The 25,844-nt window shown below is 35.4% G+C and overlaps 1 protein-coding gene across 4 annotated transcripts in view; it reads left to right on the forward strand.

Annotated features, from left to right (window-relative positions):
• TSC22D2 (TSC22 domain family member 2) overlaps positions 1-17,337 on the forward strand; it is a 48,607-nt gene extending 31,270 nt beyond the window's left edge. For all 4 annotated transcript variants that reach the window (XR_005719907.1, XR_005719908.1, XM_040234762.1 and 1 more), the window contains 2 exons: positions 14,239-14,290; positions 15,240-17,337. Coding sequence is in view for 2 of the 4 variants with exons in the window: in XM_040234762.1 (XP_040090696.1) it covers positions 14,239-14,290; positions 15,240-15,500 (313 nt within the window). In the remaining 2 variants the exon portion in view is untranslated. The remainder of the gene's footprint in view (positions 1-14,238; positions 14,291-15,239) is intronic.
• The last annotated feature ends 8,507 nt before the right edge of the window (positions 17,338-25,844 follow it).

The following is a 25,844-nucleotide window of genomic DNA, read 5'->3' on the forward strand; positions in this document are numbered from 1 at the left end:
CTTCTGTTAGTTTTCATAGCAGTTGTAGTCAAGAATATGGGTTCCAGTTCATGGCCATAAGTCATGGTTTTTAGTTCTGAAGTTCTTTTTCAGTGGATAAGGAGACATTGCTTAACATCTTAGATATCGCAAGATGTTTCCTCTCTTCCTAATTGTTGATTCTAGAGGTGATACAAGGGTTTCATGGGACTGCTTTATATGTGCATTGATCACCAGTATAAAAAGAGTGAAGTATATCTGAATGTCTTCAGAATCCTGGATCCACTTAGAACTTTTACTTGTTCATGATACACACTTAAAGATATGACAGTTTGAGTTGTCCGCTTTCTCTGACCTGACCAAACCAGCAAACCTTTGAACTCCTCTTTCCACTTTCAGGATAGCCTTTGGTTTCATTTTCTTCTTCCCTATGACTGAATTTTAAAGTCCAGCTTTATTTTCCACAAAGTCTACTATGACTTTGTCATCCCCATAGAACTGCTAAGTTTCACTGGCATAATGTCAGAAGTAACCTGAAAATGCATAGTGCACTGACTTTTCTTTTCCTCATACTTAGAGTTTCTCTACTTCGGTTGCCTATGTTATATAGAAACTGTTATACTTTCTTCCTTTTCAGTGAACAACAACCAGATGAAAAGAATATCAGAAAAAAGTTTATTGGCTTTTTATTTAAGCTGACTTTGTCAGGGAGGAAAAAAAATTCTAATGAAGTCTTCTCTTTTTTATTATGTTCCTGTGATATCCTTAGTTTCTAACAGTTTAAGTATCTCGTTGATTTCTTAACTCTTTTCCCAGCACAGTAAGCTCAACTTGCCATAAGTTCATGTTGAACTTACAAAATATAATTAGATAATATATTAAATACTATATGTTTTATTCCATCCTTTTTTCAGTTAAATGTTCAATATCAATTATATGCAGAGTGTTATAATAAGTAGACCCTCGAGATAGACACAGTTCCTACCTTTAAGGTTTAATTCAAGGAAGAAGAGCATTCAGTGAAGACAACAAAAACAATTATTTATGGAAGAGTCAGAGGGATAGGGCCTATTGGCCAGAAAGGAAGAGGGCAAAGATTATGTTGGTAAAGCATCCCATTTCATTTTATTATCTCTAGAATTTAAATTGATTTAACAAATTTCAGGTCATGATGTAAGTCTAGAAACCATCATAAAAATTTTACATAAATTGATGTGTACAAACTATTGTAAAGTTCTGACACTAGTCATGTCTATTTTATAGAATTGTTATTGCCTATAATAATTCAGGATATGGATCTAGGTTGAAATGAGAAAAAGCAGGGAGTCCCTGGTTGGTCCAGTGGTTAGGACATGACAGTTTCACTGCCACGGGCCCAGATTAAAAAGAAGAAATGAGAAAAAGTAATTAGCTGTTAAAACTTTTTGCCGCTGAAGATGTGCATTTTTTAGCACATTTCTCCATGAGTGAGAAAACCTTGTAACTCTTTAAATTTTATAATACTGCTACTTTATACTTTATTGTCCAAGAATCCCTTTTTGAGTTAAGTAATTCTAAAGCAGTGATACTCAACTAAGGGAAATGTAGTTTAGAAGCAAAACAACACTTTATCCCACTCTTTTGAGTTGTTAGTAATATTTATTGTTGAAATGTCATGTAACACTACAAGAAGGGTGTGAAATATTTTTGGTTAAACTGGTTTTTGGAAATTTTTATGTTGGATTAAACTGATTAAGTTATATTTTAGTGACCTTTGGAAAAGTTTTTTACAGTAAGTTGAGATTATTTGTATCTAAACGATGAAATTTTAAGATCCTATCAAAGAATTTTATGAATGTTCAATTCACAGGAATGCTGTGCTTCATAAACATTGATGTAAGTTTAAATCTCAAGTCACACAATTTTTATTAGCATATATTTTGTGACTGCATTGAATCTTTAACAAAGAGTACAAAGTAATCAAAGAAATCAAGTAGATTTAAAGCATAACTAGCATTATTTTTCTTTGGGAAAGACCATAAAGACTGTTTCTTAATATTAATCATAATTTTTGTTTATACCTTACTGCTTCATTTTTAATCCAAGATACACTGGGATAGTAAACCTTAAACACTGTCAAAATCCAAATTGATCCAAACAATAGAAGGAACAAAATATTTTTAAGTACTACTATTGTAAAAAGTCTCATGTAATCCTTACAGCAATCCTTTATAGTAGGTACAAACCATGACCCATTTTACAGATGAGGAAACTGGTTTCAGTATGCTAACTTACTAAGTGCACCTCATTAGTGAGTAGGGGAGTTGGGATTTTAAAACAAGCTTGTCTAATTGTAAAGCCTGTGTTCTTAAACCCTTTTATTACTCTTGGAGAATTCAGCGTTTTGCTTAGGCAGCTGCTAAGAAGTCAACTGTCTTACCCCCAGAGTGAAGCAGAGAGCAAAAGACAGTTAAACCAAACGGTAGTGAAGTGACAACCTAAACAGTTTTAAATCTTCAGGGCATGCCTTCACAGTACTCTTCTTAGATTTGTTGAAGATGAGCAACTTAATTCTTTGCTCAAACCCAGGCCAACCTATATTTTTGAAACATCCCAAATGCAAAACATTAATTGATTTATTAAAAGTAAAATAGACCAGATTCTTTTTTCCCTGGTACAGTATTCTCTTCACTTTATTGAAAGGTAATGACCGTGCTTGGAGCTGTCCCTTTAGTCTAATTCATAATGAAGCAACTATATCTTTAAAAACCTCATGATACTTTTACTTTTATTCTTCTGGGTTTATCCCTATTTTGAAACAGTTCCTTGATAACCTCCATTCTTATTTATTACTATTCTTGGACTTTGGGGACAGATTAGGAAGGGATATAATATGGTAAAGAAAGGTTAATTATTAACCTGGGAACAAAAGCTGAGTTTTAGTCAGATAACCCTAATGGTTAACCTGATACAGTTTTACTTTGTCAAATATATTGTCCATAGAATTATGCTTTTTCTATAAAAGCTTTTTTAAATAACATCTCTGCAGGCATAAATGAAGAGATTAGCTGTAAGACAAACAGAAATTATGATCTCTTCACTGATATTTGGCATTTGATATTCAAGGGGATAGTCTCATTTTGACTCATTTGGTTAGGCCTCATTGCAGAAATGGGATTGAGAGGATTTTTTCAAGAATAGCTGCTTAGTTTAAAAAATTAATATGTGGAATGCTTGAGAAAGAAGAGACAATTACGAGGATATTCAGTGAAAGAAATAATTAGCTTTCTCAAGAAAGGGTAGTTTTTGCCCAGCCCTTCTTCTGTAGCTTTTTACCTGCTGATCTTCTCCAGTGTCCTGGCCCTGTTTGTCTTCACTCTTTAACTAGGCTCATCTCTCACAGTTCGAGCTACCTACCACATTCTGACAACTCTCAAATCTAGACTCCTTGCCAAAGATTACTCTATAGAGTTCTACATACCTATTTCTAGTAACCTTATTTCTCAACTTGTGTTTCTCCATCGTGATCTATATCTCAGAGTCAGCAGTCCCAAATGTAGCTTAAAATGTCTCATTTCCATCTGCAAGTTTCTTTGCCACTCAGTACCCACCCCTCAAAAAATCTTAACAATCTTTCTTATGACACATTAATGATCTCCCCACTCCTGAGTTGCTCCATACTAAAAACTGCAGTCATTCTTGGTGTTTTCTATGTTATAGGTGACTCTCATTTTTATCATCCCTCTGATTTCTCAAAGATTCTCTGTGCTTGAGTTATAAAACTTTCATTTTGCATTTTGCAGTGTCTAGCTATTCCCTTTACTCCTTTACTTGCTTGGGTAACTTTTTTAAGACTTGTCTTGAATGTTACTATCCTTTCTTCTCACTGAATCTGCACCCCTCTTCCCTTCCCTTCCCTCCCCTCCCCTACCCACCCAAACACACACACCACCACATTGAAGTAGTTAGGGTTTCAAAAGTCTCTAAAACTAAATAATGAAGGAAAAAAGCCCAATAAGAGTAACTTGCCTCTGGACATAGTAAACCTGAGGTGAGGCTAAGTTGCAATGTGTATTTGCTAATTCCACATGTAGTGGTCTTCTCTGTGATGAACACTGTCTGACTTCATGTTCTTTCACCCAATATTTGTTGAGCATTGTGTGTGTGCAGAGGAGACAGATTCGATTTTTATTTTATTTTTTTACAAAAGTGCCATCTAGAAAGGTAAATGTTACTGAGATTTGGCTATTAGGAAATAAGAGGCAGATGTTTGTTCAGAATTTATCACCTGTTACCACCAAAGGTATTTGAATTACCTAGGTATACAGATTATTTCATTAATATTAGCAAAAACATACAGCAAGTTTAGTTTCAAATTGAAAATGAGAAATGAGAGTAAGGAATGTTTCCTCAATTATTTGTTTTGTGTTTGGTTAAAATAGTACCATTACTCAAGTTTATTAAATACCAAGGAATGTTGGAAAAGTTTTGCTATTAAGTGTAGGAAATGATTTAGAGGTGATCCAGTACAGCTATTTCGTGTTACAACTTTACAGGAAAAAAGGCCCGACAGTCAGCATAGCAGGTAATGTATTCAGGACTCAAAATTCCAAGTATACAGTTTTTGAGTCTTTAAGTTCTGTAGCATTGTTTATCAAATGTCTGCCAGCCTCATGGTAGGTTGTTAGCGCTTTTGTGTGGTAGGAGATTGATGAAACTGTTAGAACACACCGTATATATGGAGTGCTGCAAGTGTAGCGTGAAGTATGACTTACTGTATTACTTCTGGAAGAGTTACAGAAGGCTTTCCAGAAGAGAAAATATTTGAGCTGAAAGCTCTAAAAGAATGGTAGAGTATTTAGAGAGTGAGAAGCAGTATCAACAAAGAGAATAAAAGTAAACCACGGAGCATCTTAAGGAGTTTAGACTTTTCAGTTCAAAAGTTGCAGGCATTTGGAGTTGGGAGGAGGTGAGGTGGGATAACGTAAAAGTTAGCATTAGAGATACATATAGTAAGCTAGTTCCTGATTCTTCCCCCACTTTTCCTGCCACACACACTTTGGCCCATTTGTATGTGATTGCTGAAGAATTCGAAGTTACTTTAAAAATTATAGATGAATTTAGCTACATAAAAAGGTTGTTTTATAATAGGCCCGCTGCTAGGTAAAAATTTATTCAATGCTTCTTGGCCTCTGAAATGAAATGCAAATCTTAAGAGCTTTACATTTTTGTTTTTATTGCCCTTGACATTCTTTTTTATTATGTTCTTTCTCCAGTTTTGTTCATTTTCATATACTTCCATCATGAAAATTTCTTTAGTTTGTAACAGTGTTATTTCCTCATAGTCAAAAGGAAGGAATGCCATCTTGTTAACCATTTAAAGGAGAATTGATATTATAGTCCTTTCCCTGAAAGTCTTTTTCTTAATCTTTATCCTTTTCCTAACACAGCTGGAAAAATTCGAGCTTTTATGTGTTTGTAATGTCTTCATTCATATTAAGAATTTTTATTGATCTTTTCTCTTCTACTGATGTTTTGTTTTTTGTAGGAAAGATAGGTCTTAAAGTATCAGAAACCATAGAACTTTTACTAGGTTAACCTATATGGTACTTTAATCACCAAATTCTGATATTTTTAGATGTTGATTAACTATCAGCTTCTGTCCCGGCAAACTAAAGGGAATGGCTTTAGAATATCTAAAATGAATATGTGGAACTATATCCACTATGTTATTTTTCAGTATAACTATGTTAAATAGGTTTTTGTTAGTTATTCTGAACATGAGTTGGGAAAAATACCTTCCTAATCTCTCTCATTCTTTTTTTACTCTCAGATACCAGTGTACATCTCAGTCTAGATAATTGTCAGTCGTATACTGTTTTCCCAGTCTCCAGGAAGTAAAGTTAGCCAGGACTATAGTGTCAAATTTTAAATTTAGGCTTAAACACCTCCGTTATGTGTCCTTCACTCCCCTGTAATTTCGCTATCACCAAATTACCAGTTGCTGCTTTGTAAACAGTAAAATGAAATCTCTTTCAAGAGAGTCTCCTTTAAATGTAAGCACTCCAACATTGGTGAACATGCTACCCTCCTCCTACCCCTTTCTCACACCCTTTCTTTTTTCAATCTGACTCAGGAAGGAAGTAACTTTTTCATTGTGTCAAACCTTGCCTAATGCTAGTCTAATAAGAAATAACAGTTAGTGCATAAGCTCATTTATCTTATATAATTTATCTTATGTAGATATGATTTTTCATGTACTTATTACAGTTAAGTATTTAACTTGAGCTCCCACGGTAAAACGTCTGCCTGCAATGCGGGAGACCCGGGTTCAAATAGAATGTTAAACTTTCTTAGTCTATTAGAATGTTTGGACTATAATGGTAAAATTGCTATGCTGTTTTCCTTTTATATAAGTCTCCTGATTAAATTCTTATATCTTCCATCTTGACTGTTGTAAGAGAAAAATATTTTTAGTTTGGCTAGTTTTTAAGTTGTTTCCTTAGAGTAGCTCAAGAAAAATATGTATATAATTATATCAGAATTTTACTATCAAATAATAATTCCTCCAAAATATCATAACATTGAAGTGTAAAGAAATCTGGGAAAAAATAAAAAAGATCTTACTAATACTTTATTTGAAATTCATTTTTTAATGCAACACTGTGTAAGCTTATGTAGCCTGTTGTATCTTAGATACTTATCTGAGAGACTTTTACTATTTAGTTACCAGCATCACTTTAAACAGAAATAACTATACTGCGAGTTATGTTTTTAAGTGATTTTAATTCACCCTAAGCCAAGGAAATAAATTTTACAAATCACAAGTATCATGTATATTAATAGTTTCCTGTGTTAAACATAGTACCTAATCTTTCAGAAAGAAAAAGTTCCAAAAGCAAGTGTTGTTGGTCCTCTTCCCTCCTTTCTTCCTTTCCTGTTTCCTGTCTGCCATTTGGTCATGTCTTAGGTTCACACTGTAATAACTCCTTGATGAATCATTTTCATTTTGGAAAATGTTTTTCAGTATTCTTCAAAGTGCGTGAAAGTAGTCTTCAATCCCTGTTCCCCTTGTGCCTTGCCTTCGCAAACAGATAACTTTCTTTGTGTCTGTTTCCAGTCTGTCTGCATATACAAGCAAATACATAATCTCCCTCTTCACATAAATGATAATGTATACACATCATACAGTTTCCATCTCAGTACACAGAACAGCATCTTTGTGGGTTTTTTTTTCCCCTTACTAAATGGCTAGTATTAAATGAATGGCTATACCATGATTTATTTAAACCCCTTCCTTATTGCTAGTCAGAAACCTTGCTGTTACGAACAACGTTGTAATGAGTAGTTTCGTCAGTACATTTTTCCTTTGTATGTAAAAATATCTGTTGAATAAATACCTACTTGTAGTATTGCTGACTTGAAGAGTGAGGGTGTGTATGTACGTGCAAAATTTATTAGATGTAACCAAATTGCTCTCTATAAGGATTATACCATTATACCATTTTTCATCAGCACAGTAAGAGAAGGCCCATTTTCCCACAGCCTCACTAATTTTGCATTAAATTTTAATATGTTTGCCAGTGTGTTTAGGGAAATAATATCACATATTATAGTTTTAGTCTATATTTTTATTATGAGATAAGAGTATTTTTTAATGTCTTGTGAATGTTCATGTGTATTGTACCCATTTTTCTACTGGGGCTTCTTGTCTTACAGATTTATAGAAGTACTTCATATATTTTGAGGCATATAGTTAGAAAGGCCTCTCCCACTCCAAAACAGGAAAGAATTCCTTCCTAAATGGACATTTTTAAGGTCACTGATACAGATATGTGGTTGACTTGGACAAAGGGAATCTGAGGTAGGAGAGGGACTTTATATTGATGGTATACCTTTTTGTGTGTACCCGCTGAATTTATTTGACTTCACTGGTGTCTCAGATTGTAAAGCATCTTCCTACAATGTGGGAGACCTGGGTTCAATGCTTGGGTTGGGAGGATCCCCTGGAAAGGAAGTGGCAACCCATTCCAGTACTGTTGCCTGTAGAATCCCATGGATGGAGGAGCCTGGTGGGCTATAGGCCATGGTGTTGCAGAGAGTCGGACATGACTGAGTGACTTCACTTTCACTTTCTTTTCACTGAATTTATTCTTTACCATGTACTTGTATCTCCTTTTAAGTTTTATGTGGAATACTTATAGATAAGTTGCCCCCCAAAAAAAGAAGTGCAGGGAGGTCTTATTTACCCCTTCACCCAGTTCTTCCCCCAATGGTAAAATTTTGCATGACTATAATATAACACCTGAAGTCCAGAAACTGACATTGGTATAATCCACAGTGTGTATCCTTTTTTCCTCTTTTTAAATATTCTTTTCTGAAACAAAATTTCAGGATTTTGACCTGAAATTAATTAGATGAATGTAAAATATGCTAAGGGCATTGGTGAGCAAGGTTTTTATAGATGCTGAAAACAAATATCAATCTTTGTATTTTTAGCTGGGTTTTTAATATTTCCTTGGTAAAAAGCTTTTTTCACGGTAAGATTGAGTACTTGATAACATTTAGTTTTGTGAATAGCCGTTTTACCTGCTTGCTTAGCATGATAATAGCTTTTATGGTCCACAGAAATCACTTATTTTGTGTTACTGAGAACACAGTGGGACTTTTGCCTATGTTTTTTAAACCATGAAATTAAACAGATTGTTTTTACATTGGTAGAACTTATGGTTAATAATTAGGGTACATACAATTTGAGTTCTTAGTTTAATTTTCTGTTAATTTTGTCTAACAGTTTTATTCTTAACCACAGAGGTTTGCATTTAGCCAGAGACGGTATGAATTTTTATCTACATAGGCTCTTTTTTGGAAGGAGGATTGTTACTTGCTCTTAATTGTGAGAAAATGTAAATATTTTTTAAAATTCCTTTTACAGAAAGGGTAGTAGTTTTTTTTGTTGTTTTTTAACCTTGATAAGCTTGCTGAGCTGTAGATTCATTGGATTTCTTCTTTTGCAATCAGCTACTTAACAATTACTTTCTAAAAATAAAACACACATTTCTTTGAGAGGAGGCAAAGTGTAATCCAGATTAAAATTAAACCATTTCTAGCACTAATGATATAGAGCTTATTATGGGGGGTGGGCAAGGGGATGAAGATTGTAAATGATGTATTGGAAACAGTATGTGATTCTTGAGGACTGGCCTCCAAGAAAGACTATAGCTTCTACTTTTAAGTTTAAAAAGAATTGATTTTACCTGGTTTGGGTAAAGGTGCTTGAACCTTAGTGTATGAGATTGCCAATTCAGTCAAATAAGTTCTTATCACACAACATTTTATTTTGTGATTTGTGGAATTCCTGTTTTAATTGTATTGTGATTCAACAGAGAAGATTAGGAAGGTCTTTGAGTAAAGCAAGGTAATTTTTAAAATAATATTCTGCATATGGATCTGTGTAGTCTTAAGGTACCCTCAACTTTCTAACAAAAGAACATTTTAGCCCTTAGCAGAGAATCAAACTATGCTGGTTGTCTAAAGATCACTGAGCAAGTGCCTTTTCCTAGAAGCTACCTACCTTGTTTTCAGACCTGAACCTCTTCTAGGAATATGCTAGATAAGATAAATGGCATGTCATGAACATAGGATCCATGCTTGTGGTTTCACTACTAAGTTTAAGCACTTTTCACAATGCACACAACTCTTATTTCTTTTAGGTCATTATAGATAGTTGCTTTCTTCCTTTCACAGTCTTAATGTTGTGATAGGAAAAGCATGTGTTTTGACGTTAATTAGGTTAGGTGGGCTTCCCTGGTGGTGCAGAGGTTAAAGCGTCTGCCTGCAATGTGGGAGACCTGGGTTCGATCTCTGGGTCGGGAAGATCCCCTGGAGAAGGAAATGGGAACCCACTCCAGTATTCTTGCCTGGAGAATCCCATGGACAGAGGAGCTTGGTGGGCTACCGTCCACGGGTCGCATAGAGTCGGACACAACTGAGCGACTTCACTTTCACCTTCACTTTCTAGGGTTGTCTCTGAGTAAGTTGCTAGGCTTCAGTTTCCTCAACTGTAAAATGAGAGTATTACTCAGGCTTGGAGTAAGAACTCACTAACGTGTGTGTGCTGCCATGAAGTGAGAAGTCATTTGTGTTCCTTTCCTCTACCTTGTCGCTTTGTTAATAAGCATTTGTGGGACTTCCCTGGCAGACCAGTGGTTTCCACTATGCTCTTCCACTGCAGGGGTTGCGGGTTCAGTTCCTAGTGGGGAGCTAAGGTCCCGCATGCTGCACAGTGTGGCCAGAAAATGATTGAGTTTTTAAGTGGCATTTCTATTGAGAAGAAAGACAACAGTAGTCAAAGTGTAATAGTGAAGAAATTTGCACTATTTTTATCTTAAACAGTAGTCATGATGTCTCTCTCCACATTAATAAAGAAAAGTTTTGATTTCTCATAAGGTATTTTTCTTCAATATGAGATCAAGTTAAGCCTAACTTTGCCTTCACTGGTTTTAATTTTTAGAGAGGAAAGACGGGATGATTTGCAGTCACTGAGCTGAGAGCATGGATGAAAGAGTTAGCCTATTAAGAAGGATGCAAATGTAAGACACTTGTGAAGACGGAGCGAAGTCTCCTATCTGGCCCCTTGTCTTCTCAGTGAGGTTGCAAGTAATCTAATGTGATAAGAGTAAGCAGGCCTGGGGAGAAAAACTGTGGTGGGGAACCAATTGTGGTAAATTAAAAGAGGAACAGCATGAAAGTCCATCCAACACTGATACTTAAGTTTTAATTTTCTCTTAAGTTTTACTTTTCTTACAAATGTGATTGTAATTTATTTAGAGCACTATCAAGCTCCTTTCAGGTCCTTTGGGAGCCACAATTCCAAGAAACGAACATTCATTATATAAAAAAGTAATAGTCATTCTTGTGTTTTTTCTCACAGTTCTATATTTCTGTCCATTCCCTCAGTACCCACAATTTTTAATTCATCTAATAAATGCTAATCCACCTATGAATTTATTCTAAGAGTGACCCATAGTAAACGGAAAGTTTCTTTATGAAAATTATCCCCTTTTGTAGCACTGTATAGTTTATCAGAATAGTTACAAAGTGTTAGGAAGCCTTCTCTTAAGGAACTTAAGTTCGGAAACTGGTTATTAATCACCCAGTTATAGTGTAGTGAATGCAATAAGAAAGAAAACAAGGCCTAATACTGTAATATTAGGTCAGGGAAGCAAATAAAAGAAAATTATTCATTCTGCTGCAGCTAATCATTCTCATTTTAAAAGATCGTAAACCCCAAACCACTATGTTGACTTTGAACACAATAGAAAACACCTTATTACCCTCATTGATCCCATGTTCTGGGATCATCAAATAGAATACCCTCCTATTTGTTTTTATTTAAAACTACCATATTGGTGCTTACTTGCTTAGTCGCTGTGTCCAACTCTTTTGAGCCACCACGCTCCTCTGTCTACAAGATTTCCCAGGCAGGAATACTGGAGTGAGTTGCCATTTTCATGTCCAGGGGATTGAACCCAAGTCTCCTATATTGCAGGCAGACTCTACCACTGAGCCACTTGGGAAGCCCATTTTGTATCTTTATTTTTAAAGCAGGTTTTTAAAGCAGTAGTTCTCAAACTTTAGTTTCTTTCATATCAGCTGGAGGAGTTATTAAAATAGATTTTTTAAATCCCACCTCAAAAGTAGGTCTGAGTGGACCAGAATATTTGCATTTCTAACAAGTTCCCAGATTATGCTGATGATGCTCCTGGTCCAGGGACCACACGGAGAACTACTGATTTATTTAAACTCAAAAAAATATAATAGCTTCCTAATATGAACCAGTGATTGTTTCTAATATATTCAGTAACTGTTGTCATATTGACTCTTTCTGTACACACCTGAGCTCCTGTGTGCCAAGCACTGTTCTCTTCACAGAGGTGAAGATGATAATGAACCTCACTCAAAGAGCTCAGTCTGATAGAGCTAACAGTGGTAGTATTATTTAAAGTCACTTAATCCTCACAGGAGTTTTGTGAATTGGGGTTTATAATCCTTCCTCCTTGCTCAGTCACCTCCGACTCTACAACCCTGTGCACAGTAGCCCACCAGGCTCCTCTGTCCATGGGATTTCCCAGGCAAGAATCCTGAAGATACCATCCTTATTTTAGATTTAAAAGAAAAAAAAAGCTGAGATCTAGGAAGGTTAAACAATTTCCTAGAATTCACAGTGAGTATATAGAGGGGCCAGAATTTCATGGTTATGCACTGTAAAAAGTTTGTGTTTATTTTAGTGAAACCACAAAAGGGATGGAATATTGGTTCACCTTAGGAAACTAGAAGGCATTCCAGAAGAGATGGCAGTGAACATCTTAAAAAACAAGTAGAAGAAAGCCAGGTGAATTGGAACTATGCGAAGATGTATACGTCAGGACTGGGGTTAAAATAACTTGAGGTTATTTTATCAACAAAGAGTAGGATGCTAATTATTGTTCCTTAGCTGAGGAAATGGTTTGAAAATTGATTAGGTTTTATTTTAGTTATCAGAAAAGAAATCTTTTAAGAGTTTGGGATTTATTTAGATTTTTTGTTTGTCTGCTCATTAGTATGTAAAACTGGTATTAAAGTTAGCATTTACAATAGCCTATTTTAAACTGACATATTAAAAGAATTTATTGTATTTGTCATGAAATGATTTCAGTTATCCCTTGATACAGAATAAAAAAGTATAATCTAGGATTCTTAGGCAAATTCTCATCTAAATGCCTGTTACCATCTTTTTTGCCAAATTATGGCCAGTATTGGTAACTTTATCCATATGGTGTCTGAACTGAACTTTACACTAAAGTTTTATATAGTTCTGTAGTTTATAGTTACATGAAGCCATATTTAGTCTCTACAAGCATTTAAAGTCTAACATATATAAGTATTAATGATCTATATATCCTTTCCAGTTATTAGGTATACAGAAGCTCCTTTTCATCTTAGCAAGAGCCGGAAGTGAAGTAGTATGCTATTATTAATATTGTAAATGCTCAGATAAACAAGCTTAGTGTTTTCCATGCATTGACTCAGAGTTTAGAGGATTAAAAAGTTCAAAGGCCACTGAGGCATAGATACCAACCCCTTCATTTTACAGATGAGGAAACTGAGGCCCGAGGAAGCTAAATAGATGATTTACTGATGTAGGGTAGTGAGTAACAAAACCAGGATTGTAACCATATCTACTTAGATTACAATATAAAACACACCACTACATCAGATAGGATATTTCTGAGCCTCAATCTGATATAACATTGAGTGTCCCCATCATTTAAAGTAAAATAGTCTTCAGATATATTAGCACCTAAATTTATCACTAAATACTAAATGAAGAATGTATAGTAAAGTTTTATATAAAAATAAAGACCTTTTCCTGTATTGAAATAGTAGATTAATATGTCAGATTTATATTTATAAGAAAAATCTAATAACTGTTCTTTAAAATTTACAAAAACACCAAGAAAAGGATATAGGTCCTTGCTGTATACATAGGAAAATATAAACTGCCAAAGAGGATAATTATTCAGCCTTCTGTGTCATTATCATATACACCTAAAATGATATTTGAACTTGAGATGTACTTACCAGCTAAACTTTCCAATTGTTTCTAGGAAAAATTGGTCTAAACCACATACCTTAGTTGGTGATTTTTGCCAGGTAGCAAGCTACAGTCAAAGCATGCGGGTCTGCCAGACAGTTGAGTTCCTTGTTAACCAACCTTCCAAGTACTGTTTGCCCAAAAGCCCTCTGAATCATTTTTACAAGCCAGTTTTTAAAATTTAAAAATGAGATATTAAAAATATAAAAATCTATAGGAGTAATCATCTGAATTTACTGCAATAAGTAACCACTGAAATTTTTGCATGAAAGCTAATTAGAATATATAGTTAGTAAATGAAGAGATGTGGAGCAGATACTGCTCATTTGAAATATATCTTAAGGTCACTGAATTGAGAACTCCTGGATAGAACTGGGAGTTAATTTTTAAAGTAGCATATATATTTCATAGGCAAGTTGGAAATGTTGAAACTACAAAGGATTTTTAGAAATCACCTATTTGCTGAGATCCTCATTTTCAAAGTGAGAGCTTGGAGTATGAAATTCTGAAAATAGACTAATAGTCTATTTTAAATTACTATTTTGGTTTTAAGTAAAACACAAATGTTTTTATTTACTTTAAGAGTTGGAAGGGAGCTTACATTTTTTTAGAATAATTTAATGAAATATTCTAATTTTTTCCAGTGCATCTGGGGGAGGTGGTGTAGCCATTGACAACAAAATAGAACAAGCAATGGTAAGTAAAAATTTATAGTCTTCTCATTTCATACACTCTTGGGTTTTATCAGTCCTAAAAAACAAGTATCTAATTTCTTTAAACCAAGATGACCAAAGTATATTTTTCAATAATAATTTTTAGTTGAAAATGCTAAAACATTGAGAATTTTTAGTCTAAAAATACCACTGGAGTAAGTACTTTTCCTACTTGAACATCTTACATTTCATGTTACGCTATTGATAAGGACCATTTGGGGGGATATATATAATCAACATGCATTTGATCTCCTAAATATCTCAGCATCAAGAATAACTTAAAGACCTGGACTTCTCTGATGGTCCAGTGGACAGAGAATGTATTACTCAGCTTTAATAAATAGACTTGTTTCTGTTGACTCTGGTTCTGATTCCTGCTGTTACTTTCAGTTTTTCTTAAAGATTTATACTCAACATTATTAAAAGTATTTTGATTCAAGTTATTAAAACCATAAATAGGTTGTAAATAAAGGCCATTAGTCTGCTTTTTTTTTAATCCTAAGATTTTGAAGTTGGAAATTACAGGTCACTTTATTTTTTAAAGCATTACTATAACTAGTTTAATAGCAGTTTAGTTTCCTTTGTTCTCTTCATCTGACATCTAAGTATATGATTTTAAACTTTTTTTTAATTCTAAGCTTTATTAAATGACAATTTAAGGAGCTGGTATTTTTTATTTTAATCACTCCAGACTTTGAAAAGAAAATTCTGGACTTGCTGCCCCAGTTGGGAACTAGATTTTTTTCCACTCCATCTTCCTCAGGGTTGGTCAGGAAACAGTAGAAACATAAAAAGCAAGAGCAGGAAAATTAACATAAAATCATCTTGTGTTTATAAGGCACAACACAATCGTCTTATGTTTATAAGGAGAACCAGATAGCAACTCCTTCCCCTTTCAGCCTTTTTGACATTCCTAATTTTGTTTTTCACAGGATCTGGTGAAAAGCCATTTGATGTATGCAGTAAGAGAAGAAGTGGAAGTTCTAAAGGAACAAATAAAAGAATTAGTTGAAAGAAACTCTTTACTTGAACGAGAAAATGCACTGTTAAAATCTCTTTCAAACAATGATCAATTATCCCAACTCCCAGCCCAACAGGCCAATCTTGGTAGCACTTCTCAACAGCAAGCAGTGATAGCACAGCCTCCGCAGCCAACGCAACCTCCACAGCAGCCGAATGTCTCCTCAGCATAAAGCTTTCTTGCCTCATTAAGAAAAAAACTGAAAGCAGTCTATCCTTGTGTGCCACTGGTGTTCTTTCCACTTTATACGAAAGCAAGTAGCCATGCTTCAGTTGTGTGTTTGGCCCTTTCAGTATTAGACAATCATTCTACAAGAGCTTTTCCTCTCTTTGAGATGTCATGCAGCGCTGTTGGTGTCCAGTTTCTGTCATCAGTACACAAGGAGAGTAATAGATGAGGTGTATTAAAGTGAGCAGAGTTTGCATTTCACCTGGTGCACACGAGTAGGGTCTTTTAAGAGCTTTGGTGGCTCTCCCATGTTTCCTATTACCCATGGATTTACCCTGAGCCTTCCTATCATATTATAAATAACAGTTCATCTAAAGAGCCACTTTTCTTTCAATATCAGTAACATTTGCCTACATAAGTTTTCATTTATTTGTGTTTTATTTATTACAGGGCTGCTATTTTCATAATGTACATGAACAATGTCACAGAACTTTTTTAATTTTTTTGAATAATTATAAGTATCAGTAAAGGAATTGAAAGACAGGATTGCATTTAATAGATAAAACGTTTAGGCAATAATTGAACAAAAGAATCCTGGCATATTTCTAACACTAATGGCAATTTACCTTCGGTATTTATTTTCAGTAGTAAAGACCCAGCTTGAATGTAAATTTTGTATAGTGTAAGTATGAAGAACATAGTGCAACTGTACAGGTAGTCACCAGTTATTGTGATATAATAAATAATTGGGCTATTTTGATGAAGAAAACTGTTCATTTGTTTCTACTTTCTAATAGAAATTGCCACGATTCCTCTGCTTTTTGACATTTCGTATGACTTTTTTCGGGTGGGAATAAAAAGCTGTGAAATTGTTCAACCTACTTTGTAACCAAAGAAGCAAAGCTGTGTAATGGAGTTTTGTTTGTTTTCTTCTTTTTTTATAATGCACATTCTTTATGTATTTTTTATTTAGTGTTTTCTCGGTCACAATTTTCTTTGCTGTCTAGCATGACCTGCATGCCCTATAATCTTTGAACCACTTTCGTACCTCATGTTTTCATCCAGCACTCTTATTGTAATATGTACTAGTCTGTGAACAATGTCAAATAAAAAAGAACGAACAGGTAGTGTGGTGGAGCTGAGCTAGTGTATTATACACTAGTTGTAAAAATAAAAATGAAGTGAGCCATCTTTTGTTCATTTAAAATGGTGTTTTGAATTTCGTATGCAGAAAACGTTTTGTTACATTGCAGATTTTAATGTATTTAATAAATGCAACATGCAGATTAAGTGCAGTGTATACTGAGTATTTAAATTAAAATGTACATTTCATAAATACAGTTTCAAGAGAAAGCATCATTTTGTGTATACTAACACATTAAGTGTATGTCAGAAATTGATGTATAAATATATATTTTAACACATTTTCTGAAATTAAACTGCAGTTTTGTTGAAATATTTGCCTCTATATGTGTTCACAATTTAATTTGATTAGATTTGTATTTTCACAGTTCCAGATATTCCTTCAGTGAAAACCTGTTACTAATGACTTAAGGATGGTTCTTAAATCTTCAAGGTAAAATAACTTAAAGAATGCAAGAACAGTGAGCAATATTTGTACTCGATACTCATATTATGTCAATGACATTTAAGTAGGAAATCCTTGTCTACCAAAACTTTTACTTGAATTCAGAAAGGTGCCTGGAGAAATTAAGATGCTCTATATCTATAGCCAACTAGCTAATCAGGAGTTACTGAGAATCAATAATTAGCGCTCTGCATTAAAAGAAGACACGTTCTTTATTAAAAATAAAAAGCCACAAACTAAATGCATAAAATCAGAGTGTACATGGAACTTCCAATTATTTTATATTCTAGTTATGCTGCAGGATATAGTCACTAAAAACAGAACTTTAATGTTAATAGAAATAACTAAAGGAACTTAAGTCCTTAGGCTTGAAGAAGCAACCCGAAGATACGGAGTAAGATTGCTAAGTAGAGCTGTATCAGATGAGCTAGGAAGTGAAACTTCCGTGTTGGGATGTTTACCAAAAGGCTCTCTGGGTGTGCCCCTGAAGTTCGAACAGTATATTTAATACAGGTGGAGAAAAACTAGTATTAGAAAAAGTTGGGATTTTTGTGAAAATATCAATTTTGGTGTTGGGAGTAGAAAAACGCTATAATTCCTAAGTAATAGTCATAAAGGAAATGATTCATATGTTTAAAATGGTAATTAAAAGCAATTATTACTATTACATTTTTTAAAAATCATAGTAGAGTACATGAATAGTTCACAGAAATAAATGGCAGTTTCTAAGGGTTTAACCGCTAGTAATCTAAGAAATACAAATTAATATTTAACAAAATTATTTGTCTTTAAATAGCAGGACCTAATGTAGAAAGGCAAGCTTTCTGTGAATGTCTAAAAAGTAAGTTGGCAAAAATGTACTGAGCCTTAAATATTAACAAACTTCAATTTAATGACATGAGAGATAACTAATGGTGCCATGTTCAAAAAATGCAAAACTAGTAGTGCCTGTCGTTTGCTTCCCAACTCCCCTGCCTTCCCTTTGGACCTGTGAAAGGAAGCCTGTATATCCATACCTACTCTCATGAGTCCCCCACTCCAAAGTCAGGGACAACTTAGCGTGGGAAAGCTATATGCTTGTCTGCATCAGATAGACTATTTTAAAGCAACATCAAGCATTCCTCCAATTGATTAAATCTTTAAATTTCAGTTTTACCTCTGATATTTAGGGTCTCCAATTAACACATAGCTGGAATATCAATTTACTAAGATACCAGTTTAGGAGCACAGTCTTTGTATGAATGCCATCTGTAATTTTCTCAGTGAAATGCTCATAGGCCAGGGTACCACAGAGGTTTTCTGTTTATTTAGCCAACTGCAAAATCATAGGACATTTTGTTTCTGATATGGCAATGTGTACAAACTTTATTGCCACCCCCCAAAAAAGGGGTTGTGAGATGTACATGGTTATTTTAACTCATAATTTTTTGTCCAAAAATAGCTGGATATTGCCAATTCTATTTCCAATGTTCTGAACTAAGCATAACAAGTATAAAGACAGGAATGCTTTATTATCAAGCCCTCAATGATGGCCAATTAAAACTCATTCTGTCATGGGTCAGAGATGAGGGTATTTCTCCAAGTTCCAAAGACTAGTCATTTCTGGACCTTTAAAAAAAAATGGAAGGGGGAAAAGGGGTGCAGTGTACTTAAGATTATAGTAACCAAAATATCTCTTTATGAAAATTCTTTGTAGAACCAGAATTAAAATATCACTGGATTTTCTGGAAGCAAATTTTTAAGATGAAGTTTTTTTTTAAGGAAGTTATAGCTCAGTGGCAGGCACTTTGTGATGTGACTCAATTCTCTTTAATAATTGAATTCAATTGAAAAGGACAAAGCCCACCCTTCAACATTCAGAGTTTAAGGATTTAGACAAACCAAGAGATACAATGGCAATAATAAAGATCTGTTATGCACCATCAAGTATGGCTTTGTTAGGGAAGATTTCTCAAAGAGGTGACCTGAGTCTTGAAGGTCACAAAAGTAAAACAGTGCTCAAAGAGTATAAGCAAGGCTTGGGTAGCTACAGAAGTGTTTCCCAGGAGGCAGGCAGTCAACGACTGCCTGGGTAGTCTGGCATCGATTAGGAAAGCAGGAATGATTTAGTGAATTTAAGCAATTGGATTGTAATTAGAATTTCATTTCAGGAAAATCATTCCAGCAGTGCATAAGAGGTCGTTGAGGGGTAAAACTAAAAGCTGACAGATAATTTAAGGAGGACAGTAGTATTACGTGAAAGAAATGATGGATAGGCAAAATTACATAGGCAATCTTCTGACATTCATGAAGGAAGTTGGTCTTGAGTCTTTCTGTATCATCTTTGCCTCCATGATGAACATTCCATTCCCAGCATCAGGTGCCTCTTGCTCCAAGGAAAGATCAGAGAGAACTCTAAATCTTAGTTTGAGTAAGACTTTTGCATCCATTCTATATCTATGAAATGAAAGTCTTTGTTTCCTGTTTAAGGATTTCAAGAATTTAAATAAAGGGTAGGGGGGACTAGACAAGCCTTGGCTGTCTTTTAATGCCTTTGTGTAAATCCAGTCCTAAAGGTAAGCCAAATTTAGCCCTTTTATAGTGACTAAGGATTAGAGTGGCCCAGAAGGATGAATTCAAGGTCTGTGCCTCAGAGCTCTCTCTTCCTCCCCAGAAAGGATAATATGGGTTCTACCTCCATTGGAGACATGTGACAACCCAAATCAGAATGGGTTCTGCTAGGCTGTAGCCTTATTCTTTGACACAGTTCAGTTCAGGTTTCTTTCTGCCCTATGAGCCCCTGCCTAAGCAAAACTGGACATTTTCTTCCCCCTCCTGGCTAGTAATCCATGTTTCTATATTCTAGCAATACTAATAGTTTCTTATTTAGAGATGTATATTTGCATCCTGTTTTTTCCCTTTTTTGACTTTCCAGAATGCATTCCAGTTTCATTTATTTCTCTAGCAGGTTTCAGAATTTTTATGGTAAGATCAGCTCTTTATAAGCATGTATTCCTTTCATCAGTAGAGAGATTCTTGTAAAAGTGCTTCTTAATGATTTCCTTCAGTTCACTACAATTGGATTGACATGTGTTCACAAATAAAAATGCTAAGCGGGGCACTATACAAAGAAAGTTAAAGGTCTTAGATGGCTTTTTTGTTTTTAGCAGAATCATCAAAAAGTAAGACAGCCTTTCAGGATTGATAATGGTAAAGTAAGAAGCTGCTGTTTTGCACTGGCACAATCTACTTGGCTCATAGAACTTGTTCAACATTCTTGGACCATGTGAGTTAGATTTATTTTTCCTTCTCCTCATCAGGGAAACTGATAGATTAAATAGTTCGGGGAATTTTCCCAAGGTCTAATGTCTTATGTTGAGCTATTAAACAGAGCATTGAAGTTTATGAACTAAGGCATTACCCATGAGAGCCAAAGTCACTCCTCTGAAAGAAGGAAAAGGTGTGCTAACTTTAATCATAAAAATAACTGAATTTTAAAATATAGCAAATGTAACACTTGCTTTCCCATAAAAAGTTGAATTTACCTTTTTAATTCATTCTTTTGGATGCCTGATATATTTCTGTATAACAACCATAAAGTATGGTTGCCCACTTAAATTCAGAATGTTTTCCAGATCTCAGTTCTCGCTGTCATTTAGCAGGCAAGCAGTGTATCTATAGATAGATCATACCTGAGGCAGTCCATGAACAGCAAGGGAACATTTTTCTCACACACGGGTGTGAACTGTCAGGTCAGTGTCTAATTCTAGTGTTCCTACTTTAAGAAAACAATAAAAATTCACAAAATATATATAATTTAATCAGGTGGCAGATGGACAGAAAAAAATATACATAACTTCATTATGCCCCTAAATCTTTTTTTTAGAAACTTGAGTTTTGTTTTTTTATTTTATAGGAACACTCTTGAAATGCAGTTCAATTCTAGTTCAAGTCAGGCACTGCCTGCAGCCTGAATGGAACGTTTGGGAGTAGAAAAATGAGGCATGATTTAAACACTTCAGGAGTTCATGGTCCAATGTAAAAGTAAAAGCTAGAGCATCACATTGTTTTTCAAAGTATATCTCATGATTTGTGGACCTCATTTCATTTGTGGAATGAAACATTCTTATAAATGAACAGTAATATTGCCATGCCATGTGAAACCCTTTGACATTACCAGGAAACAATTTTAAATCACCAAAAAGCTTTAACATCAAATACTTCTAGAAAGAGGGGACCTGGCGAAAACACCTTCCATCTCTATATTTAGCCTGCAAGGTATCCCCTAAGAAAGGAACTAGTCTGAAAGAGAAGTTTACACATTTCTTAATACTCTAAGTTTGTAGATAACAGAATTGATTTAAATAAAAAGAATTCTTGTATCATGAATTATATCATCTATTGTCCAATAGACAACACATTCATTATCTTAGCTGACAAAATCAGCTACCATTCAGTGAACCAAGTTAATAATAACTCAGGTACCTAATACCAAAATTAAATCTGATAAAGCTGAGAATCCAGAAAGAAACACACATGTTGAGTAAATGATAAAAGTGACATTTCAAATCAATAAGGGAAGAATGGATTATTCAGCAAATAGTACTAAGACAACATAACCTTTTGGTAAAAAATTTTAGATCTCTAACTCACAAAAATTAATTCCAGTAGGACTCACGCCTTTTGGTCACATACACATATTTAGAAATATCCCTGTGAAAATGTACGTAAGCAAGAAGTTTTGCAAGTTGTTTGTGAAGAGATGCCCAACTTTAGACAAATGAGAATGCACATTAAAACACAAGAGACTATCTCAGATCCAATTGGCAAAATATTTAAAATATAAATCAAGAGTGTGAGGAAACAGGATTCCTACCTTACCAGGGAGCATATAAATTAGCACAGCCACTTCTAAAGACAACCAAATGGTATCCATTACAATTTTAAATTCACATGCCCTATGACCCAATATTTTTCAATTTTTAATGAAACACACTTTACACACTTTTATTCATAATGTAGCTTCTTCTACGGTGATGTCCGTTGTTCCTTTGGTTGTAACTATAAAACTGGAAAAACCAAAATATGCATCTAGGGAATGGAGCATGGTACGTGTTCTACATGGTACATGTTATAGATCATTAGGTGTCAGTGAAAAAGAATTGAGAGTCCTACATGCACTGACATGGAAAGATCTCTTAAGATACAATGTTAAGGTTTTTAAAAGTTTAGGGGAAAATAGAAGGATAATACATGAAATACACATGGTACCACTGATGTTAAAACACATACCACACCCATTCACACAAATACTGTATAGTGTACATCTTAAGTACCTAATTGTGTATTATAAAAATGTACAGAGACGGTCTGGAAGGGTACTAACCAAACTGTTCACAGTAGTTTGGTGGAGTGCATTAGCTTTACCTGTAACGTTTGATGTTTTTGAGTATGCATTCATGTATTGTTTGTGTAATGGACCAATTAATAAATTAGAAATAAAATAAAATAGAAGATGTTTTCTTCTTGTCTGTTGCTAAAGTCTCTCCTGGTGCTTTGGATCTTATCCTCAGCCTTGCTCCCCACAATTGCTTTCCCCTCAGTTCTCTCCCATTTCTTTTCCTTGGCTCTCTCGTCTGGCTTCATGGCATCAATATTTACACAGGCTCAAATTGGTAAACAAATGATAAGTAACCCCTCTTCCTCAACTAGGAATGTGCCTCCTCCGCTTGCCCTTACTGTTCCTTCTGCCTTTCTATTTCTTTGCCATCCACTGCATGTCACACACAATCTGACTGAGTCCCCACTGTGACCCCAAACCATTTTTGTCATGATCACCAGTGGTCACTTTGCTACTAATTCCTTTCAATGCATTTCATTCTTACCTTATTGAACTGTTTTACCTAATTTCAGCTTCTTATCATTTGTTTAGCCTAGTAGATAGTTTTCTATCTCTTCATTTTCCTCCTTTTCATTTTTTAAGGGTTTCTCTTGTAATATATATGTGTGTGTGTGTGTGTGTGTGTGTGTATACAAAGTTGAATTTTTTTAACCTAATCTATCTTTTGGGTGTGGGGGAAGGCAGCCGGCTTGGCTTACAGGATCTTAGTTCCCAACCAGGGATTGAATCCGGGCTCTCTGCAGTGGAAATGAGGAGTCCTAACCACTGAACCCCCAGGGAATTCCCCAATCTATATTTTAATAGATTAATTAGCTGTTTCCATCTATTATCATCACTGGCCCTTTTAGATATGTTTCTGCCATCTTGTTTTGTGTTTTCTCCTTGAAATGTTTTTTAGATTCCCGCCCTCCCCCACTTTTCCCCTTTTCTTGCCTTTTGTTTTCTTATTCATTTTTATCTCTTCTAAGGGTTGGGAAGTTATACATTCCATGTCCATTCTTCCAGGGATTTATCTTACAGTTTTTATCATTTTGTTGTGGAAATTTTCAATTATGTACAAAAGTAAACAGCATAATGAATTTCTATGTACCTATCATTCAGCTTAAACCATTACCTAATCTTCTATTATTTACACTTGTGCCCCATTTCCCCCATGGACCTCTGGATTATACAGAAAGAAATTCAAGATACCATAACACTTAATACATTTTTAAAATAAAACATCTTTAAAATATAAGGTTTCTTTTAAAAAATAATTGTACTATTATCCCACTACAGAAGTAACAATAATTCTTTAATATCATTAAAAATAGTCAATGTCTATGTTCCTCTGCTTATCTTAAATTTTTTTCATAGTGCATTTGTTTGAATTTGAATCAAAATAATGTCCATACTTTGCAATTGGTTGGCATTCTTGTTAAGTCTCTCTTAATCTACAGATTCCTCACTTCCCTCTTTTCCTCTTGAAATTAAAAATCAGAGTTGTTTGTCCAACAACTTTCCCAAGTTTTCCTGATTACATTCTTGTAGAGTCACTGATCCCTGCATTTCCTGTAAATTAGTTAGATCTAGAGGCTTAATCAGATTTGGGTTCATATCTTATCAAGATTAATTCATAAGCAGTGGTGTATACTTCCATCACATAAGGTCTGGCTATACCTATTTTGTGATTATGGCAGCACTGATAAGCATTACCTAGACCCATTAACCTATTAACTCTCTCGTTCCTTCTCACTCATTAGCAAGACAGTTTCTCTAGAGAGAAAATTACCCTTTTTAATTATTCAATGACCTTGAAAAAGTGAAAGTGAAGTCGCTCAGTCGTATCCGATTATTTGCAACCCCATGGACTGTAGCCTACCAGGTTCCTCCATCCATGGGGTTTTCCAGGCAAGAATACTGGAGTGGGTTGCCATTTCTTCCTCTAGGAGAGTCTCCCGAGCCAGGGATTGAACCCGTGTCCCCCGCATTGTAGGCAGACACTTTACCATCTGGGCCGCCAGGGAGGTCCTAGTGACCTTGAGGCACAGTTCATATAAGGAGGTCAGGGGCTTAATTCTTTCCTTTAATTTCTCAGTTTTCAAAATCATAAGTTGAGTATCTAGAAAGCAATAAAAAGTAAATGAGTGACTGAGGAAGACTTCCTTGATATTTTATTCTGAGAAGAAGAGAGAATAAAGTGAGTTGATCTTGGATGGTCTATTTCAGGGGCTGGTAGGGAGACACCAGGAAATAACTATTCCCAAAAAGCTGAGGTTGGGAAATGGCAACCTGAAAACTTGTCTTTACTGCTGAGTCTGGGAGTAACTTGTGAGTCAAGAGTACCTTGAGGGAATAGAGACAGGAAGCCCCTATCTGGGCAGCTTGGGGGCTGGGTCAGAGCAGCATACACTGCCAGAGAAAGCAGGTCAGGGTGCCCTGAGGACCCAGGGAGTGAAGAAGAGTTACACAAACGGAGTCCTGGATTATTGTGTGCTTAGTCTATGCCAAATGGAGACTGGAAATACTCTCCTTACAAGCTGACGACAAGCCAGGAAGTTTCCTAAGAAACACAGCATGGGATGGGTAACATTTAGCTTATGCCGCATTTTCTTCTAGCAAGGCTATAAAATCAACAACACTGGTGCCCATGTGTTCTGTTTATTGCCTTTGTTAACCATGTCTTAACTCTTTACAAGGATCAACTTATTATTCTGTGGTCTTCCCCTGGACACAAGAAGAGACTTCAGTATTGAGACATGAGCTTAAGTGCCTCCTAGTAACTACTCCTCTCCTCCTCCTGTCTTTCGCCATCCTCTGGCCCTTTCCTCTCCCCTCTCCCACCCCACTGTCCTCAGTAAACAAACGCTCTTTGGGAAAGATTGAGAAGGAACCTCTTCCCAGAAATACCATCATCTTTTTAAAGGGGACTCTTGAAGGCTACCCCATCCTGCTCTCCAGAGAGAATGAGCAAATAAAAATGGCACCAGCTACAGAAACACGCCCACCCCTGGCTTCCAGTGACCTTGAGTTCCAAACCTGTGAGTTTTGGCTTTTTCCCTGCCTTCAGCTTTCTGAACTCGTCCAGCTCAGCATTAGGTAATCTCTGTGATGATGGCTGACTCATCTGGGAATGCAGTTTTCCTGGAGGTTTGCTTTGCTCAGATAATCACACCTTGGGGGTGGGGAACAACAAAAACTGGTTAACAGAGGCTTCTACCCCTGGATATTCAAGAATGTTGCTGGCACAGGGTAGGGAATCTCAGGGGGAGAAAGAGAAAAGACATCCGTGTTCTGGAACCAACTTGTGGGATATAAAGTTGTTATTTAGTCGATAAGTCACGTCCAACTCTTTTGCAACCCCATGGACTGTATAGCCCACCAGGCTCCTCTGCCCAGTG

Source organism: Oryx dammah, unplaced genomic scaffold (assembly GCF_014754425.2).
Source record: "Oryx dammah isolate SB20612 unplaced genomic scaffold, SCBI_Odam_1.1 HiC_scaffold_2, whole genome shotgun sequence".
In the NCBI taxonomy this organism is placed as follows: domain Eukaryota; kingdom Metazoa; phylum Chordata; class Mammalia; order Artiodactyla; family Bovidae; genus Oryx; species Oryx dammah.